General features: G+C 40.5%; 1 protein-coding gene across 17 annotated transcripts in view; it reads right to left on the bottom strand.

Annotated features, from left to right (window-relative positions):
* The window catches only part of ARHGAP26 (Rho GTPase activating protein 26), a 418456-nt gene that overhangs the window by 277012 nt on the left and 123849 nt on the right, over positions 1-17595 (bottom strand). For all 17 annotated transcript variants that reach the window (XR_012031158.1, XR_012031159.1, XM_072826299.1 and 14 more), the window contains 4 exons: positions 10981-11085; positions 9345-9474; positions 5721-5821; positions 77-171 (listed from right to left, as the gene is read on the bottom strand). Coding sequence is in view for 15 of the 17 variants with exons in the window: in XM_072826299.1 (XP_072682400.1) it covers positions 77-171; positions 5721-5821; positions 9345-9474; positions 10981-11085 (431 nt within the window). In the remaining 2 variants the exon portion in view is untranslated. The remainder of the gene's footprint in view (positions 1-76; positions 172-5720; positions 5822-9344; positions 9475-10980; positions 11086-17595) is intronic.

Genomic DNA, 17595 nt, shown 5'->3' with positions numbered 1-17595 from the left:
CAAACAAACAAACAAAATCAAAAAATATATAAATTCAGCAATATTTGTTCCTAAGAAGAATGTGACAGCTACTCACCTGTCTACTGCTTCTACGTCAAAGCAAAACCTCTTCTCAATAGAGTCTGTTTTCCGCCGTGTGCAGGATTTCAGGGTGACGGATTCATCTTCTCCCTGTTGGGAGCATACAGACTGTCACATGGGCTATGTTGTGCATCTCTCCAGTATACCACAGACATGTCACATGAACAAAAGTGACCATTCCATCTTCTTGAGCCTGAGTGTTCATGACCACAGCAAGGTGGGAAGTCGAGCAAAAACCTTCCCCTCAGGCAAGAGACTCACACAGCTAAAACCTGGAAACCATGTCATACTTCAAGCCAAACACCCCTAGTTTTAATTTAGTTCCAGCACATCATAATGGTACATCAACCCATGCTAAATAAACTCTAGTTGATAATATCTGCAACAGGTTTGACTTACACAAGTTTTTATTTTTTTATTTTTTGAGAGAGAGAAAGAGTGTGCACACATGCACATACAAGCAGGAGGAGGGGGAGAGAGGAGGGCATAGAGACAAGCAGACTCTGCGCAGCACAGAGCCCCACACAGGGCTCAATGTCATAACTCTGAGAGCATGACCTGAGCCAAAATCAAGAGTTAGACACTTAACCAACTGAGCCACCCAGACGCCCCTAATTTTCAGGGTGGATAAGGGTCTGCTCTTGACTCTGAATTTCTATAATCTTGGCTCCATCATCTTTTTTCAGAAAGGTCTTTTTGGACCAGGTCAAATATCCCAAGGCACGTTCACATAGCACCATGTACTCTGTCTCAGCACTGATCACAGGTGGAATGGTCTGTCCTTGTAGGTGACGATTCCAATCATGTCTCCCTCCTCATCAGACTGTAAGCTCCTTAAGGCCAGGGACTGTCTGTTCTTGCTGATTCCAGTGTCCCCAGAGCCCAAACCGGCCACAGAACAGAGGAAGCGCTCAATAAGTAGATTTTGAACAGTTTTACAAAGGTATAACTAATGTGTAATAAACTGTACATGTCAATTTATGAGTTCTAACTTCTATATACATCCATAAAAATCAATACCACAATCAAGCTAATGAACATTTCCATCACCCCCAGAAATTTCCTTGTGTCCTTTGAATTTCATCCCTCCCTCCAGGTCCACCCTCAGGTAAATACTGAATTGTCATACAGATCAGTTTGCATATTCTATAATTCATATAAATAGAATCACATATTATGTGCTCTTTTATTTCTGACTTCTTTGATTTGGCACAATTCTTTTGCAATTCACCTATGTTGTACAAATCAATAGTTCTTTTTCTTTTTACTACTGAGTAGTATCCCACTGTACAAATGGAATCCAACAGTTTCATCACATAGTGTTCTTTTATTGCCTAAAAACAGGAATTTCTTTCCCTGATTTTGGCCCCATTTAAGAATTTACGGCTCCTGTTTCTCTTCTCTTGCCTTTGCCAATCGTTTTGTCTAAACAAGGGAGAAAACTAGCAAACCTGCCTAATTTGTTGAGAAAGGAAATGTGACTGCATATGGTAAAACTTAACTACCCCCTAGTATCACAATACCACACAAACACAGAAGACCTAGCAAGAAACAATTTATATTCTTATTTGAAATAAGATCAAACACAAACAATTTATATTCCATCTACTGTCTTTTCAGGGGAGTAGAGAACAGTAGGTGAAAGGTCCTGTGGTCAGGGTCCATGAAGCCTGGGAGGAACTGAAAGCGAGCCAGTATGGCTGAATCCCAGAGCAAATGGCAAAGTGGTATGAAAAAGAGCCTGAGGGAATCAAGAGCCAGATCATGCAGATTGTGGTCCATTTCCCGAGAGCAAGGGAAAAATAATGAAGGGTTTCAAGCAAGGGAAGGGGACAAGGTCAGCTTCAGGCTGCTCAGACCTCACACAGAGAGAGCTGCCTCATCTCAGAGGCTACGATACAGGGGAATTCTCTTTCACCACACACATCTCCAAGATGATGGAACAAATCTGCTCACAAATCCTCATCTGAAGCTAAGAGAAAAGCAGGTACTTTTACAGGAGAATAATGCAAATGAAATGGACAGGAAAGATGAGTGAAAAAGCATGTTAGGAAAATAAAAAACCCATCCTATTATCTATGTTGTCTATTTCCACCTCCTGGGGAGAGCTTTGTACAAACACATATATCATATATAAAGATGTCACATGATTCTCCTGTACAAATTGAGATGTACCTCTAGATTGCCAGTCTTCCTATTTCCTCCACCTTAAAGCTGAGGAAATAGAGTGATATCATGGAAAGACATTATTTTATCTATTTTTCTATTATTATTATCATTATTATTCACAGCAGTCATCTCTGATTCAGAAGATGCAGACTCCAGAATCAGAGTCTGATTACTGCCTCTGTAACTCATCAGTTGTATGGCTCTATAAATCATTTTCTCTCTCTAGACCACAATTTCCTCCTTTATGAAGGAGAAAAGTGGATTAAGCAGGATAATATAGGATAATACAAGGACTTAAAAATATAAAATAAATTTAAGGAATTATTAGGAAAATTAATTATTGTACTATCAAGCTCCTAACACAGAACTCATTATGTGTGAAGCTCTGTCCCAACAATATATATACTAATTCATATAAACTTCTTAAGAACCCAGTGAGGTGTTTACTATTAATTCACTGAACACTTGGTAGTCCCAAACATCCAGCAAAACTGGTCTCTGTCATTCACTTTCCAGTGAAATAAGATCAAACACAAAAGAGTTCTTCTTTTAAGGTTTAGAAAAGCAGAAGGTCAACAGCCCCCAAATAAAGACTGTGTGAAAGAATAATTTAGTGATGCTCATTTCTAGAAAGACAGGATTGGAAAAGGACTATGGCTCAACAAGGGAGCAAGTCTAACTCTATTTCCATTGTATGAAAACTAGGGAACACCTAGTGATCAATGTTTAATATCTCTTCCGACTCTGTAAATTCTTTATGTTTCTCTATTTGAACAATATTATTTTCCTGACATTATTCCCTTTCTGACATTGAAAGAACTTTGGTGTATTCTCCTGTAATACATGGAAGGGAAAGAGATGCTGATAAATTCCTATATTTATGGCCTTAGGAAAAGAAAGCCAGGAAGAAAAACTTGAAGTAGTAGAGGTCAAGGGGCAGCTGGCAGAGTAGCCAACAATAATATAAATGCATCTAACATTACTGAGCCACCAGTCTAATTTCAAAGCCAATCCTCTTAGCCTCTGTAATGCCTCCCCACCACACACACAAACCCAACACACTGCACCACAATGCACCACAGAGAGGCCCAGAGATGGAAGACTTACTGGGGACTAATTTATCAACATATTGGACAAAACTTAAAAATTACTTAAACATAGAATCAAAGAAATCATGTAGAATGGAGTCCAGAGATCAAGCAGATGAAAAATATGCTTTTCTTGAAAATATTTAGCTATCTCCAAAGGAGTTATATCCAGAAGGAGATATGAAGAGGAGGCAAAATTCAAAGTGTGATAACTGATAAAAATTTCCCAAAGTTACTGAAAGATACCAATCCTCAAAAACAGAAAGTCTCCCAATTCCCAAAAACAATGAAAAAAAAAAAAATCACACATAGGACCATGATAATGAAATGTAAAATACTAAAAGAAAAAATGAAGATATTAAGAGTATCCATAGAGAAAAGACACATCACCAGAAGAAGAAATGTACTCAGGCTGTAGCTAACAAGCCCAGAAGAAAGGAGAAAGGCTGTAACACGGTGGGGAGCTCTATACCAGTGACCGCAGGGCCTGTGATCAGAGCCAGCTGCAAGAGTACTTCTATACATTTTTCGTGCCATACTGTAATATTCTGTAATATTCTGTAATATTCCTCCCATCAAGAGGCTGATCTGCATCCCCTCTCCCACTGAAAGTGGGTGGGCTTACATAGGCTTTTATGACTGCTTCAACCAAAGGAGCAAAAGGAAGGCTGTAAGACTTCTAAGGCTACATGCAGTCTCTGCTTTCTTTGCTAGTATACTCACTCTTTACACCTTCCGCTGCCCTGAGGCTACCATGCTGTGAGGAAACCCAAACTATCTCCCACTGAGAGACCAGATGGACAGGCCCTGAGACTGTATAGAGCAGACAGACGGGAAAGAGGGAAAGAGAGGAAGGAGACCAGGAGAAAAGAAGACAGCCATGGCTGACCAGCCTTAAGCTGCTTCAAACCCTCACTATTCTGGCTCCTGCCACCATCCAATTGGAACCCACTGAGAAACTCTAAGCCCAAACCACCCATCCAAATGCTAGCCCAATCCCCAACCCACAGAAACTGTGAGAAATACTAAAATGACTGGTGTTGTTTTAAAAGCTGCTAAATTTGGGCACCTGGGCTGCTCAGTTAAGCATTTGACTTGAGCTTAGGTTATGATCTCAGGGTCCTAGGATTGAGCCCCACATCAGGCTCCCTCCTCAGTGGGGAGTGTTCCTCCCTCTACCTCTGCCTCTGCCTCTTTCCTGCTTCTCTCCCTCCTCTCCCCCTGCTTATGTGTTCTCCCTCTTAAACAAATAAATAAAATCTTTAGGGGAAAAAAAAAGTTGCTAATTTTTTTCGGTAATCTGTTACACCAAAAAGATAACCAAGACATCTAAAACACCAGCTGGCAGCCCTCTTTGTATCAAGTAAGAGTGATGTCCATCAGTTTCACAGGGCAAGACCATCCAGGAATTTCTAGCATCTAAACACATTTGACATACTTAATATTGTATATATGTGAAATATAAGAGCCTTTCTTAGTTGCAGTTCCTAGTAGAACTTAAAGCTAAGAACACTCGCTTTGGTACAGTTACTGTCTAGGGTACCATTCCTCTTGGAACTACTGTATAAAAGTAAGGGAAATCACAGTAAAACAAACTTGAAAAAGAAGAACAAAGTTGTAGATCTCATAATCCCAGATTTCCAGATACACTACCATATTATAGTGACCAAAACATATGGTACTGGCACAAAAAGAGACAGGTAGCTCAATGGAATAGGACAGAAAATCCACAAACCCACACCTATATGGATCAATTAAACTGCAACAAAGGGGGCAAGAATATACAATAGGAAAAACACATTCTCTTCACAAATGGTGCTGGGAAAACTGGCGACATGTAAAAGAATGAAACTGGGATATATATATGTAATGGAATATTATTCAGCCATGACAAGGAATGTGGTATTCCCACTTGCAACAACATGGATGGACCTAGAGGGATAATGCTAAGTGAAATAGGTCAGACAGAGAAAGATAAATACCTTATGATCTCATTTACATGTGCAATTTAAGAAACAAATGAACCAACAAAGAAAAAAAAAAGCCAAGTGTACAGAAAAAAACAGACTCTTAAATACAGAGAACAAACTGGTGGTTGCCAAGGGCGGGGGGTGGGGGGGCAGTGTCCCAATACATAAATGGGTTTAAGAGTACACATACTGGGACAAGCACTGAGTAATACATAAAATCATTGAATTATTATACTGTATACCTGAAACCAAATTTAATACTGCATGCTAATTATAATTATACATCAGTAAAAAAAAATTTGAAAACGAAAAAAGAAAATGACAGGGATACACTGACAGTGTTTACATATGCATGTGCATTATAACCATCCTATGTTAGCCAAGCAAAATGAAATTTAAAAAATGAACTCACCCCCTTTCCTCCTGACTTCTGGTCAAATGGTACCATGGTGATTTGTTTGGAATCCCGTTGATATGTACAGTAGTGCTTCACCCAAGAAGTTCCAAAGTGACCTGCAGGATAGTATTCCCATGAAACATCTCTATGTGTCAAGCGCATGCTGGAAATACACACAACCCATAACCCTCAATGCTCACCCACCCTTAAACTGTTTCTAGGGGCAAATATAGTCTCCACCAGCTAGACTGGAATAGGCAGAAATCTGATCCCACAGGCTGGAAATGGAACTGACCTAGGGCTTTCCCAAGGGACCAAGAAGACTGTTTCCCACTAAATGCTGCATCCAATTGGTCTTATAATATAAGGGATGTAGAGGTTCCCTGGGGAAATTAATTCACTTTCCCATCATTTATCTCCACTTGAAGTTTCCTTTCTCCCCTGACAGGAGTAAGAGGACTATGGAAAGAACAGAAAAGCTCCTCAAAGTGCCTGTCACTGTTCCCATCTGGTGTAATAACTTCATGCTTCCCACACAGCTGCTCTGCAACTCTCTGCAAAGATGTACAGGGGTTCTGACCTACTGCCAAACCCCTAACCTGTACTTTAGCAGAACTCAAGATAATCCGAAAAGCAGACAGACAAACTCTGACACAGAGATGTAAATGGAAGTAACTATAAATACCTAAATGTAATCTAAGGAGTCTGTCCCTCAATATACAGTCTCTGATTTTACCTGGTGGTTGGCCAATTACTTTATTTTGAATAATAAAATATTATTAGATGAAGAAGGCATACTTAGTATTATTAGCCTCTAAGGTCCTCAACACTAGCCTTAGATGCTCACAGATATCATAGAGCAGAAGTTTGTTTGTTTGTTTGTTTGTTTATTAGTAATAACATGAGATTTAACAAAGATTTAGTAATTTTGTATCAGGCCTACAGTAAGTGTGCAATGTTGCTTAGGAAACTAAAAAAGTAAAAAACAACAGTGTATACACTAAAACGAAGATAAAAATAACAACCATTCTAATTTATTTTTGTGGCTCAGAAAAAAAATTCCAGTGATAGCACAACACAAAGATTTCTTAAGCATGGCATCTTAAACAATTTGAGCATCCAAATAAAGACAGTAATGGATATGGATTCAGCCTACCAAGTAAAACAGAAATCCTTAAGTCCATCCTGACAATAAAAGGATGGATGGATGGATGGATGATGGATGGATGGATGGATGGATGGATAAGGAGAGAAGGAAAGAATGAGGAAGGAAGGGTGGTCACTTCCTCACAGTACACTAAATGGCATCTAATAAATGTGGAGTGACAGAGCTGAGATATCACCATTTTGCAACCATCACTGTAACAATCTGTTCAGGCAAGAGCTGCTGATGGATGTTAACTCTAGGGAGGGCAAAGCTTGATAAGAAGGATATGGTCTCAAGGCATCTCCTCATAGACTGTTAATGAACTACAAGGAAAAAAAAGTGATTGTACAGTGAGTGGATAAACCAAAGGATACTTTGAGTGGCCAAAATTAACATCACCATGTGGGCCAGATGGCCATCCTGTGCCATGATATGTGATCCCCAAAGAAAACCACAAATGTTACTTATGTAGGATTTGACAAGGGATGCCTAACCTGAATCTAATCTTCAGGAAACATTAGACAAATCCACACTGAAGAAAATTCTAGAAAAGAACTGGTTTACATTCTTCAAAAATGTCCATGTCATGAAGGACAAAGAAAAGCTGAGGAACTATTACAGAGTAAAGGAGTCTAAAATCATGACAAGTAAAAAAAAAAAAAAAGAAAAAAAGAAAAAAAAAATCATGACAAGTAAACACAGCACAAAATCCTATCTAGGAAGAAGGAAAGAAAATACTTTATAAGGGCACTACTGGGACAACTGACAAAACTGGAATATGAACTGTCATTTACATTAAATATCTTATCAATGTTAAATTTGCTGTATATGGTAACTATACTATGGTGACATAAAAAGAATACCCTTATTCTTAGAAAATACATACTAAAGAAGCAGGGGGTACAGAACCTGTTTTAAAAGGATTCAGAAAAAAATGGCAGTGTGTATGTGTGTGTCTCTATGACTGTGATGTGTGTATGCATATAGCCAGAAAAAGAAAGAATGCTCTAAGAGTAGAAAAAGTGTAAAAAATCATGCATCTGGATAAAGGGCACATGGTTGTCCCTTATACTCTTCTTGCAATTTTTCTGTAAGTTTCAAATTATTTCTAAGTAATAAGTTAACCAATACTTTCAAATGAATAGACTTGTATCCACTGATACACTAGACTCATGTGTTTGAGAGTTAAAATCTGGCTCTAATGAAAATCAAGATATTCATTGTTTTAAAAATCATGTGAAATATTTGCATAAAATTGGATTATTAATGTGAAAGTCTATGTAAGTAAATAATATGAATAAATAAAGTATTTTAAGTGGAGATTCAACTATATATTCAAGTTGACCTTAAACTTTTTGGAGTGGTTCTTCTCACTGGATAAAAAAGGTAACATCTTATACTGAGGCCTACACAAAATACAGCACTAGGGTACTTTCCACTTCTTATAAACCTCAACAAGCTCATCTCTGTAAGAAAAAAGGGCATAAAACCCTCAAGACAACCAATGCCTCCAACCTAAAACGCCACTACTGCCTCCACTGTCACCAGGCAACAATTTTAAGGCCAACCAAAATTTGAGTAATCACTAACCAGAAAATCACTGAAATCAAGTGCTCTGTTCCATTAGTAAGCTTCTAGGAGTGGAGATATTTGCCTTGTCCTGAATCAACAAAAGAATAGTAAAGAGGACAGAACCAGCAAGAATTGGGAAGGAGCAACACATCCAATCAAAAAGGAGGGATGGAAGATGACAACTATCCATTAAAGAAAAAAAGAACTGACCTCCTTTTATATCTAGCACTCCATGACCTAAGTCTGGAAATGCTACCCTCATAGCACGGCCCCATTAAAAAGTCTTTCCCTGGGCCTAGCACAGGAGTCTGTGAGTCACCACAGAGGAGTCTGAGTTAGCAGCACCTGGCATTTCTTCCTTTGACCACATCAATGGGACAATGGATTTCTCTTCCTACCAATTAGAGTGAGTTTGTGTTTCTACTTCTCATAAAATATAAGTGTTCAAATGATAGCAACTGAAGAAAGGAGGGAGAGGGCTTAAGTAATGACTGGTCCTTGCTGAAACAAGTCTTGAATCCAACAAAATTACTCCATATGCAGTCCACCCAAGAATATGACTGCTGAGAAACAATAAGGTCTAGCATGCCAGGCCCTTCCAGAGCCTCTCTGTCAAGCATGTGATGGATACAGCCATCCAAGGGCATTTGTGGGACACTGTGGAGGAAAAAACCACCACAGAGCCTCAATGGATTCCAGGTTCCCAAGGGAATTTCCAGTTACAAAGCAAATACAAAGAGAGGTAAACAAGACCTTTTGGATACCCCTCTCTCAAAAAACTCAACTATACTACTCTCATTCATCCAAATCTGTATTGACAGAACCTGTGCTTTTAAGTTAGGCACTACTAGATACACTCTCCACCTCCTGGGCAAAAGGCATGAGGGTACCCCAAGCTACTGTTTGCCACCAGCACTCACGTTTCTCCTGAACATACAGGTAACCTTCCATGGTGTAGGGACTGATGGTCTTGTGCTCAAGGGGATTTTCCTTCATCTTTTTCATCAGTGATTCCACTTCTGACCTGGTGCCTTCGAAGCGGTTTCTTGTCTAGGATGAAAGGAATTTTATTCAAATCAGAGAAACGAAACCTTGTTCCCATCTCTAATAATTCACAACATCAACCTATGGAATCCTTAGATCTAAAACCAGATAAGGAACATTTAGCCACCCAGGAATTCAGGCAAATATTCACTTTCAAGAAGTATCCTTTGACCTTAAAATCCTACACCAGAATGATTCTGTGGTTCTCAAGACCATCAAAACCATCTGGAGAATGTGGGAAAAATGCAAATGTCCAGGCCTCACCCCTAAAGATTAATTTAGTACCTGTGGACCCAGAAATGTGCATTTAAACAAGCACCCAAGGGATCCTGACTCAGTTCACAGAATAGTCCCCAAGCCCCCTACAAGACAGAGGGACTTATTTCTCCAGCTGCAGGGAATACCATTTGCTGATGGTTCACAGATGGTTTCCTCCTCAAAAGGGAGCTACTTCATTCAAGGTAACTCCTTTCCCCCAGGGCAACCTGCACCCCATGACTAGTTCAGGCTGGGGGCAAAAGGGGAAGGGGTCCCAAGTCTGACACCCTTTCTTCTATTCAGGCCACGGTGAAGGTCCATATCAGGTCCAGGACACCCCAGGGTATTGAATGAGGCCTCACAGCTCAACTCCTGCAACTGTCTGCTGCCCTCTGTCTCACAGGTGATTCTGCTAACCCTGCTCCCCTGTAAACCTGCTACAGGTAAACCTCCACTTCTGAGTCTACCTCCTAAGGAAATTGGCCTAAGGGAAAGCCATGCTTTGTGAAACCTTGTGCGAGACTCTGCAACTTCTTGTTTCCAAAACATAGAGAACCATGGCAGGGCAAGCTCCAGGCTTTTAAACCCATGCGATATAACTCACAAGGACACACTTGGATTTCTTTTCCACACAGCATCATCTAGAGACAAAGACAACATGTAGGCTAATATAGCCAGCCACATAGTGAACAGGTGGCTGAGGACCAGTAACTGCTAACCAAAGGGCCTTCAGCACGATTCTGAGACCAAAATGTCCTGCTGGTTAAAGTTTGGTGAAGGCAACTGGGAGTAAACGGGTCTGTCTTGGATTTCCTGTCAGCCTCACTGAAAGTTGAACAAGATCATATCCTCTGAGCTGCAGGCCAGCATGTGTGCCCTACCCCCAGCCCCTGAACACACTCCAAGGTCTCTTGTGGCCAGGCAGCTAGATGCACAGAAATGAGGCTGGGCCTTCCACTGCCAAAGGAAATCCTGATTCTGGTGCTACACATTTAAAACAAAAATATCAGCAGGACTTCCGAGAACATAAATAGTACTTAGAAATAATGGAAAAGAGGATGATGCTCTAACCTGGGGCCATGAAGCACCCTAAAAATGCCTGCCTCCAGCTGCCCTTTGAACCCAAACAGGACCCATCTTCTTCATCTGCATTCCAATCCAGGTTAAGTGATCTCTATGCAATCAGACCCATACTTTGTTCTTTCCTTTCCTCAACCAGAGAAAGGAAACCTGTCTGTCCCTTTGCCCACTCACATTCTGTATGCTAATGGTCAACTCAGTCTTGAAGTCGCTGAAATCCTTGGCCAGTTCATAACCATGGTGATAGAAAGTGAAGAGTCCTTGCAAGAACGCCAGTAGCTGTAATGAAAGAAGGGCAGAGTTCACATAAGCACGCCAAATAGGTATGCAGCTTTACCTGAGTTCCCAACCTTGGTTTGAAAGACTAGAATAAAATAATAAAAATGCCTATCATCTACTGAGCACTACTTGTATGCCAGGCACTGTAACATCGTATGCCAGCTCTCACTAAACATTAACTCAGTAGGTAAGTACCACTGTTGTCTCCATTTCAATATTGAGGACACAAGTTCAGAAAGGTTAAATAAGTTCCTCCAAAAGACAAAGTACATTACATAGCAACCAGGATTTGAAATCAGGTCTCCTTGGCACCAACATCCAAGCTCTTCCTCAACCTCAGAGCCTTCTAAAAAAAAATCACTTCTTCAGAAATTGAAGACCAGTCTCCTTCAAATCCAACTCAGTCTCCATCAAATACATCTGTAATATCAGGTTACCATGGGGAAAAGTGTGGTTATATTGGCAGCCAACAAAGAGGGGAGAAGAGGAAGCTGGTATGTTCCGAGTCTGCAATTAACAGGCAAAGTCAAATCAAAGAAAATCATCCAGATCGGACTTCCACTCAAGTGTGCTTCTGTGCTTTCCCTAAACTATCCACATATAAACACTATAGATGTACCCATGTCTTCAGTTATGATGGTTCCCTGAAATTCTCATTTAAATCTCCTTGAACTAAAAGGTATTAAGTCCATTCACAGTGTGGTCTGGTGTTCAGTGAAGACTGAAAACATCTGTTCAGCATGTTTCTCACAACACACCTTCAGACAAAGAAAACTATTAATGTTCCCACCTGAGCCCTGCCAGTCTTCACTTCACCAAGTTCAACCAATGCTCCTGCCTTATTTCCTCCCAGAATCTACCCACAAACCTACTGTTGTTAGGCTTCCTTGGCCCCTTCCCAAGTTCTACACATCTTGCCTCAGTTCCAAATCTCAACCTGAAGAAAAGATTGTAATAAAAGCCTCAACTAGGTTTTAGAAGAACCAGAACTTTACTTTGTCACATGCTCTGTCGTACTGCATTTGAGGACCCCATACCTGTTCCTTGAATCTTCCAATGCCAACTCGCATTTTCTGACTGGTCCACTCTGACCTCCCTGACCTGCCTCTAACACATGTTAACATCAGGATACAGTTGCTTTATTAAATAGTGCTATTTAATTTTCCAGTCCCTAAAATGAACATATCTTTAGTAATTAAACATATTCTCACTTTGTTTTTTCACGTAACTCTCCTCTTCTGAGAGGCACCCCTAACAATGATGGTAAAGGAAACTCAGCCCACCCCTGCTCATCTCCCTCTTGGTTGGCTTGTGACAAGAACATAAGCACTAAGTATGTGCTACTCTACCTAAGCTCAGAGAAAAGAATGGTCTTTGGACTAAGCCACATGCCTGGCCCAGTTTAACAAAGAGCTCTACACTGTGAAGTCAGACAAAATCCAGCTTTTAAATAATATGATATCCTGACTTCCCACCACTATTGTCCCTAGAGCAAGTATTCTCTTAGATTCTCATGGGAGGTCAGAAAGGAGGCCTTCCTGGGTCCTCTGGCATAAAAAATATCTAATGATGCCACATATAAATCACTAGTACAAATCAATTAACAGGTGGTAAACCACATAGAGTCACCACAGACTAATAATGAATTATTTTCATGAATGATGATGGAAGCTTTTGAACCTCTCCTGTATAAAATACTGTTTTGAGAGGAAAGCTCAGGCTTTTCCTCCTAGATGGCTCCAATAATAAAGAAGAAGAGGTCCTTATGTCAAACCTAGTGTCAGTGTTCACAATGAAAACTGTATCTTTATCTTTTCCTTCCCTCCGTTCTTGAATGCTATGCCCACTCATCACTTTTCCAAGGCACTGAACTAATAATGCAGGAGATACGCAGTGAATTCTAAAGTCATTTCTCCTATTAACTCTGATTTACCTAGCCCCTTAAAGTCAACAGGGCTTCCAACAGCCCACTAAGACACCACCTGGGCATGCACACCAAGTACTCCAAAGGCAGAGAGTTATTGGTATTTATTTTGATTATCACTTCCTTTGATATCATGCTTGATTGTCTGCTTCTCTGTGGGAAATGATTCCATAGGTATTGTTATCTTTGGCCCACTTCCCTTCTCCTCTGGCAGCATTGCTCTTCTCCTCGCCCACCTCCTGACATCCCCTTCCCACACACCGCATGACCTTTTGAATCCAGCACCCGGTGGAGAATGGAAGTCCACTCCCAGAGGGCGGGGCGAGGCTCACAGAAAGCTCTCAGAGATGGGATCATCTGTCTGCCTTAAAGAAATGCCTGCACTCAAGCTTGTTGTAGCCTCACCTTAGCTGGCAGATAAATCAGCACGTCCACATAGGCTGTTCCCTGAACAGTCAGCGACACACAATCACAGCACAACAAAGGAAATGCCAAAGAAAGGCCTTTCCCCCTTCCCTTTGCCTTCAAGGACCCCCATCCTTGTTTTCTTCAGAAAATGACTAAAAAAAAAAAAAAAAAATCTATTCCTCTGTCCAACCAGATAACATAGCTATATACATTTTTTTAAGTAAGCAAAAACATTAAGTGCTTCATTTAGTGACAGTTGTACCATTCTGGACTATCTGATAAATTTAGGTTGCTTCCATTCATAGAATAAAGCTATTGCTATAGGCTGAATAGTGTTCCCCCAACCCTGACAAAAAAATTATGTTGAAGCCCTAATCCCAGTAACTCAGAATATGATTTTATTTGAAAAGAGTCTTCATGGAGGTAATCAACTTAAAATTAGGCCAGGAGGACACTAAAATGACCAGTGTCCTCATAAAAAAGGGATATTTGGACAGAAACAGAGAGATGATAGCTACACAAGGCCAAGGGACAGCAGTGATGCACCTATAAAGCAAGAAATGCCAATACTGCCAGCAACACAGAAGCTAGAGGGAAGAAGCTAGCCCAGAAGCTAGAGAGAAGAAAAGATAATTTCCCTACAGGTATCAGAGGGAGCATGGCCCTGCTGACACCTTGATCTTGGACTTCAAACCTCTAGAACTATGAGACATAGTAAGTTTCTGAGAACCCAGCTGGTGATACTTTGTTATGGCAGCCCTCACAAACAAATATAACCACCAAGAATCATTCATTTGCATGACAAAGAGAAAAGCAGACAGTAGAGCGATTAAAAGTTGTACTGGGCAAGCCATGTTAACGCCCTGCAACTCCTCTTTTCCAAGAGGACACTAATGCTACCTACTCCTGCACTGGGGTGGTGGTAAAGACTGAGATTACCTATGCAATGGCCTTAACACAGGAGCGCCCACTGGAGCAGTCAGCAAGAGGGATATACTCAGATGTACATGTCAGAAGATGCAGTGTGGTGGCAGTGTCCAGCACAGCCTGGGGAAGGGGAGAGCCCAAGATAGCATGCAACAAATCAAAGGAAAAAATGAAGACCTACAATGGGGCAGAAGTAGTAAGAAAGGACAGGAAGTCACAGCAGCATGAAATATTTGCAAGGTACAACTCAGAGGATGCAGTGTCTGATGAATGCGGGGAGTGAGTTCTCTGTAGCCTTCAATTATGAAAACTCAGGGAACAAACATTATGTGGTTTCACCTTCAAGAAATCAGGATGTCATTATCTGCAGTCCAAAATCTCCAGAACATTTAGTACCTCAACAAGAAAATAAAGGCTTCCAGGGCACACACACACACAAAAATATGGTTTTGATCCCTGAAGTCTGAATTTTCTGCTTTGGAACGGTGAACTTTTTTGTTTTTGTTTTTGTTTTCCTGAATGTCAAGAACAACCTGGTACTTAAAGTTACTTTCTAAGAAACAAATGAACATAGTCAATATGCATGGAGGTTCCTTGAATGGCTGGAAGATTCCCTTAACAGCAACCACCTCAAAATATGAATACCCATACCAGGTACCCCAGCAGTTTAGTTCAATAAATTTTGTGGTTTCCTTTCCACCAGTAAGCAATCAAATACTGTTTCAGAGAGACCAAGAGCAAGACCATTCCAGTTCTGCTAGGTACCAGATGTCACCTTAGAGAATAAATGTGCTTCCATTTCCTCATCTGAAAACAGACATAAAACAGCAATTACCTACCCTCAGAGACAGTGTAAAGATTGATGACATTCTGGAGGTGAACGGATCATTAGCATATAACACAGTTACACCTAATCATCAACTGTTATTTCAAGGGTCTCCTGCACAATCTCTGCCAGGGGCTCAAACTTAAATGTACAACAGAATCACCTTAGAGGCCTTACGAAAAGAGATACAACAGGGGTTCACCCTCAGTTTTGGGGTCTAGGGTGGAGCCTGAGAGTACATTTCTCAGACTTTGACAACCACGGATGTAATCAGCAGTGTTCTGGATCAATCCCTCCCGCTATCCACAGCTCCCAAACAACTGACCTGCCCATAAGCGGGTGGGTTGAGCAACATCAACTTCTATAAAAAAGTGAAGGTTTAACGAATTCTATATACAGCCTCTTAACCAATTCATTTAATTTAACTTTGGGCAAGTTCCTATCACTTTCTTTTCATTCTAACAGGGGACCAGAAATTTTTTTCATTAGCTCTCCCAGTGCCTCACTGCATGGCCTAGGAAACATCCACAAATCCCAACAGTTTTCCACTCTTTAAAACCCTTCTGGCACTTCCATGCATGATTCCTCCTGTTCCACCTGGCACTGAGCTACTTGCTCCCTTAGCTACCTCTCTATACATCTTGCTTCCCTAATAAGGCTTTGAACTCCTCGGAAACAGCATAGCAATTTCTCTATAGTAAGCAAACGCTTTCAGATTTACCAAAAAAAAAATTTTTTTTTTTTACCAAAAATTTTTATATTAAAACAGGTAGGCCCTATTAATATTGGCACTTGACTTGTTTGCTCATCTGAGCAGACCCAGGTTGAATGAAGCTTACATATTTCTCTATCTTATGATAAATAGTAATTGTTAACTGGGTGCTAATTAGCAATTATATACTAACTGGGTGCTAATTAGGTTTACTCTATTCTAAGCATCATACATGGATGAACTTACTTATTCCTCCTAACATCTTTATATGGCAGATGGTATTATTATACTCATTTTGCAGATGAGGAATCTCAGGCTCAGAGAAATTAATTACTTCCCCAAGAACACACAGATAGGAAATGGCTGACCTGAGATTTAAATCTAGGCAGTCTGGCTCTGGAGCCCTTACCAATGATTATACTGCCTCTCAAAAATTCAAGACACTGATATACTAAAAGTAAGTGCGAGGAAATAGAAAGATTATTTAAGAAAGAAGGAAAAAAGGGAAGGGAAGGGAAGGGAAGGGAAGGGAAGGGAAGGGAAGGGAAGGGAAGGGAAGGGAAGGGAAGGGGCAAACAAACACAAAGAGGAGAAAGAAAATGAGGGGGAGGGAGGAGAAGGAAAACCCACCTAGATCAGCAGTCATCCAGCTGAGTACAGACAGGTTGGCTGAAACCCTCAGATTTAAGAGAAATAAATATCTACTGTTTTATGAGGTTTTGTGGTTGTTATCCAGCAAAAGCTAAGAGATACAGTTCCTGACTCACTAGGAATACTTACTAGGAGATCAAACTGGACAGCAACAACAACAAAATCACTTCAAAGAAGTATGATGGGCCAATTAAAATCCAAGTCCTCAAAAGCAGGCAATTGTAGAGTAATATCAATGTGCACATAAAGATTATTACAATCACACTGGATTTTTTTTCCCTCTACAAATTCTGGTAAAATCAACTTAAAATGCCCAAGGCTAATTCTCTGAGAGGATCTGAATGCCTGCCCAGACCAGAGGAAACAGTCTTCAGTAAACCTTCACTGAAAAGCTAGCTTTGGGCATCCCCGGTGGCTCAGTGGTTTGGCACCTGCCTTCAGCCCAGGGTGTGATCCTGGAGTCCCGGGATCAAGTCCCACATCGGGCTCCCTGTATAGAGCCTGCTCCTCCTTCTGCCTGTCTCTCTGCCTCTCTCTGTGTGTCTCTCATGAATAAATAAAAATCTTATAAACAAAAACAAACAAACAAACAAACAAACACCTCTGTGCCCTTAACAGAGAAATCAATCAGCTCAGTTTCTCTAACAGATGGCTTCTCCCACCACACAGACCCTGCAAAAAACATGGGGATTTTGACCTGAGACTGTGACAGAGACCACTACTAGACAGGAAGTTGGCTCTAAAGTGTCTAATTTTCAGATAAGAAGACTGAGGTAATTAAAGACCTTAAAGAAGTTGCCAGATGAGGTGGCAGAGAGTGGAATCCCCAGATCACAGTTCCAGTATAATAAGAAATCTAAGCATCAGATTCCAAAGCCAACTGGAGACTGATCAAACTATTAGCAAGTCTATATGCCTAAAAAGCATCCTAGAAGTTTATAAATTAGAAATGGAGCACAGAACACTTTTTACTAAAAACAGTGGTTATTTTCTTTCAGTTTCTTACATTTTGATTCTTGTTTAAGAAAATCACTTTCTTACATCTAGGTAGGTAAGAATCAT

The sequence above is a fragment of the Canis lupus genome, chromosome 5 (genome assembly GCF_048164855.1).
Source record: "Canis lupus baileyi chromosome 5, mCanLup2.hap1, whole genome shotgun sequence".
In the NCBI taxonomy this organism is placed as follows: domain Eukaryota; kingdom Metazoa; phylum Chordata; class Mammalia; order Carnivora; family Canidae; genus Canis; species Canis lupus.
This window is presented reverse-complemented; position numbering and strand designations above follow the sequence as displayed.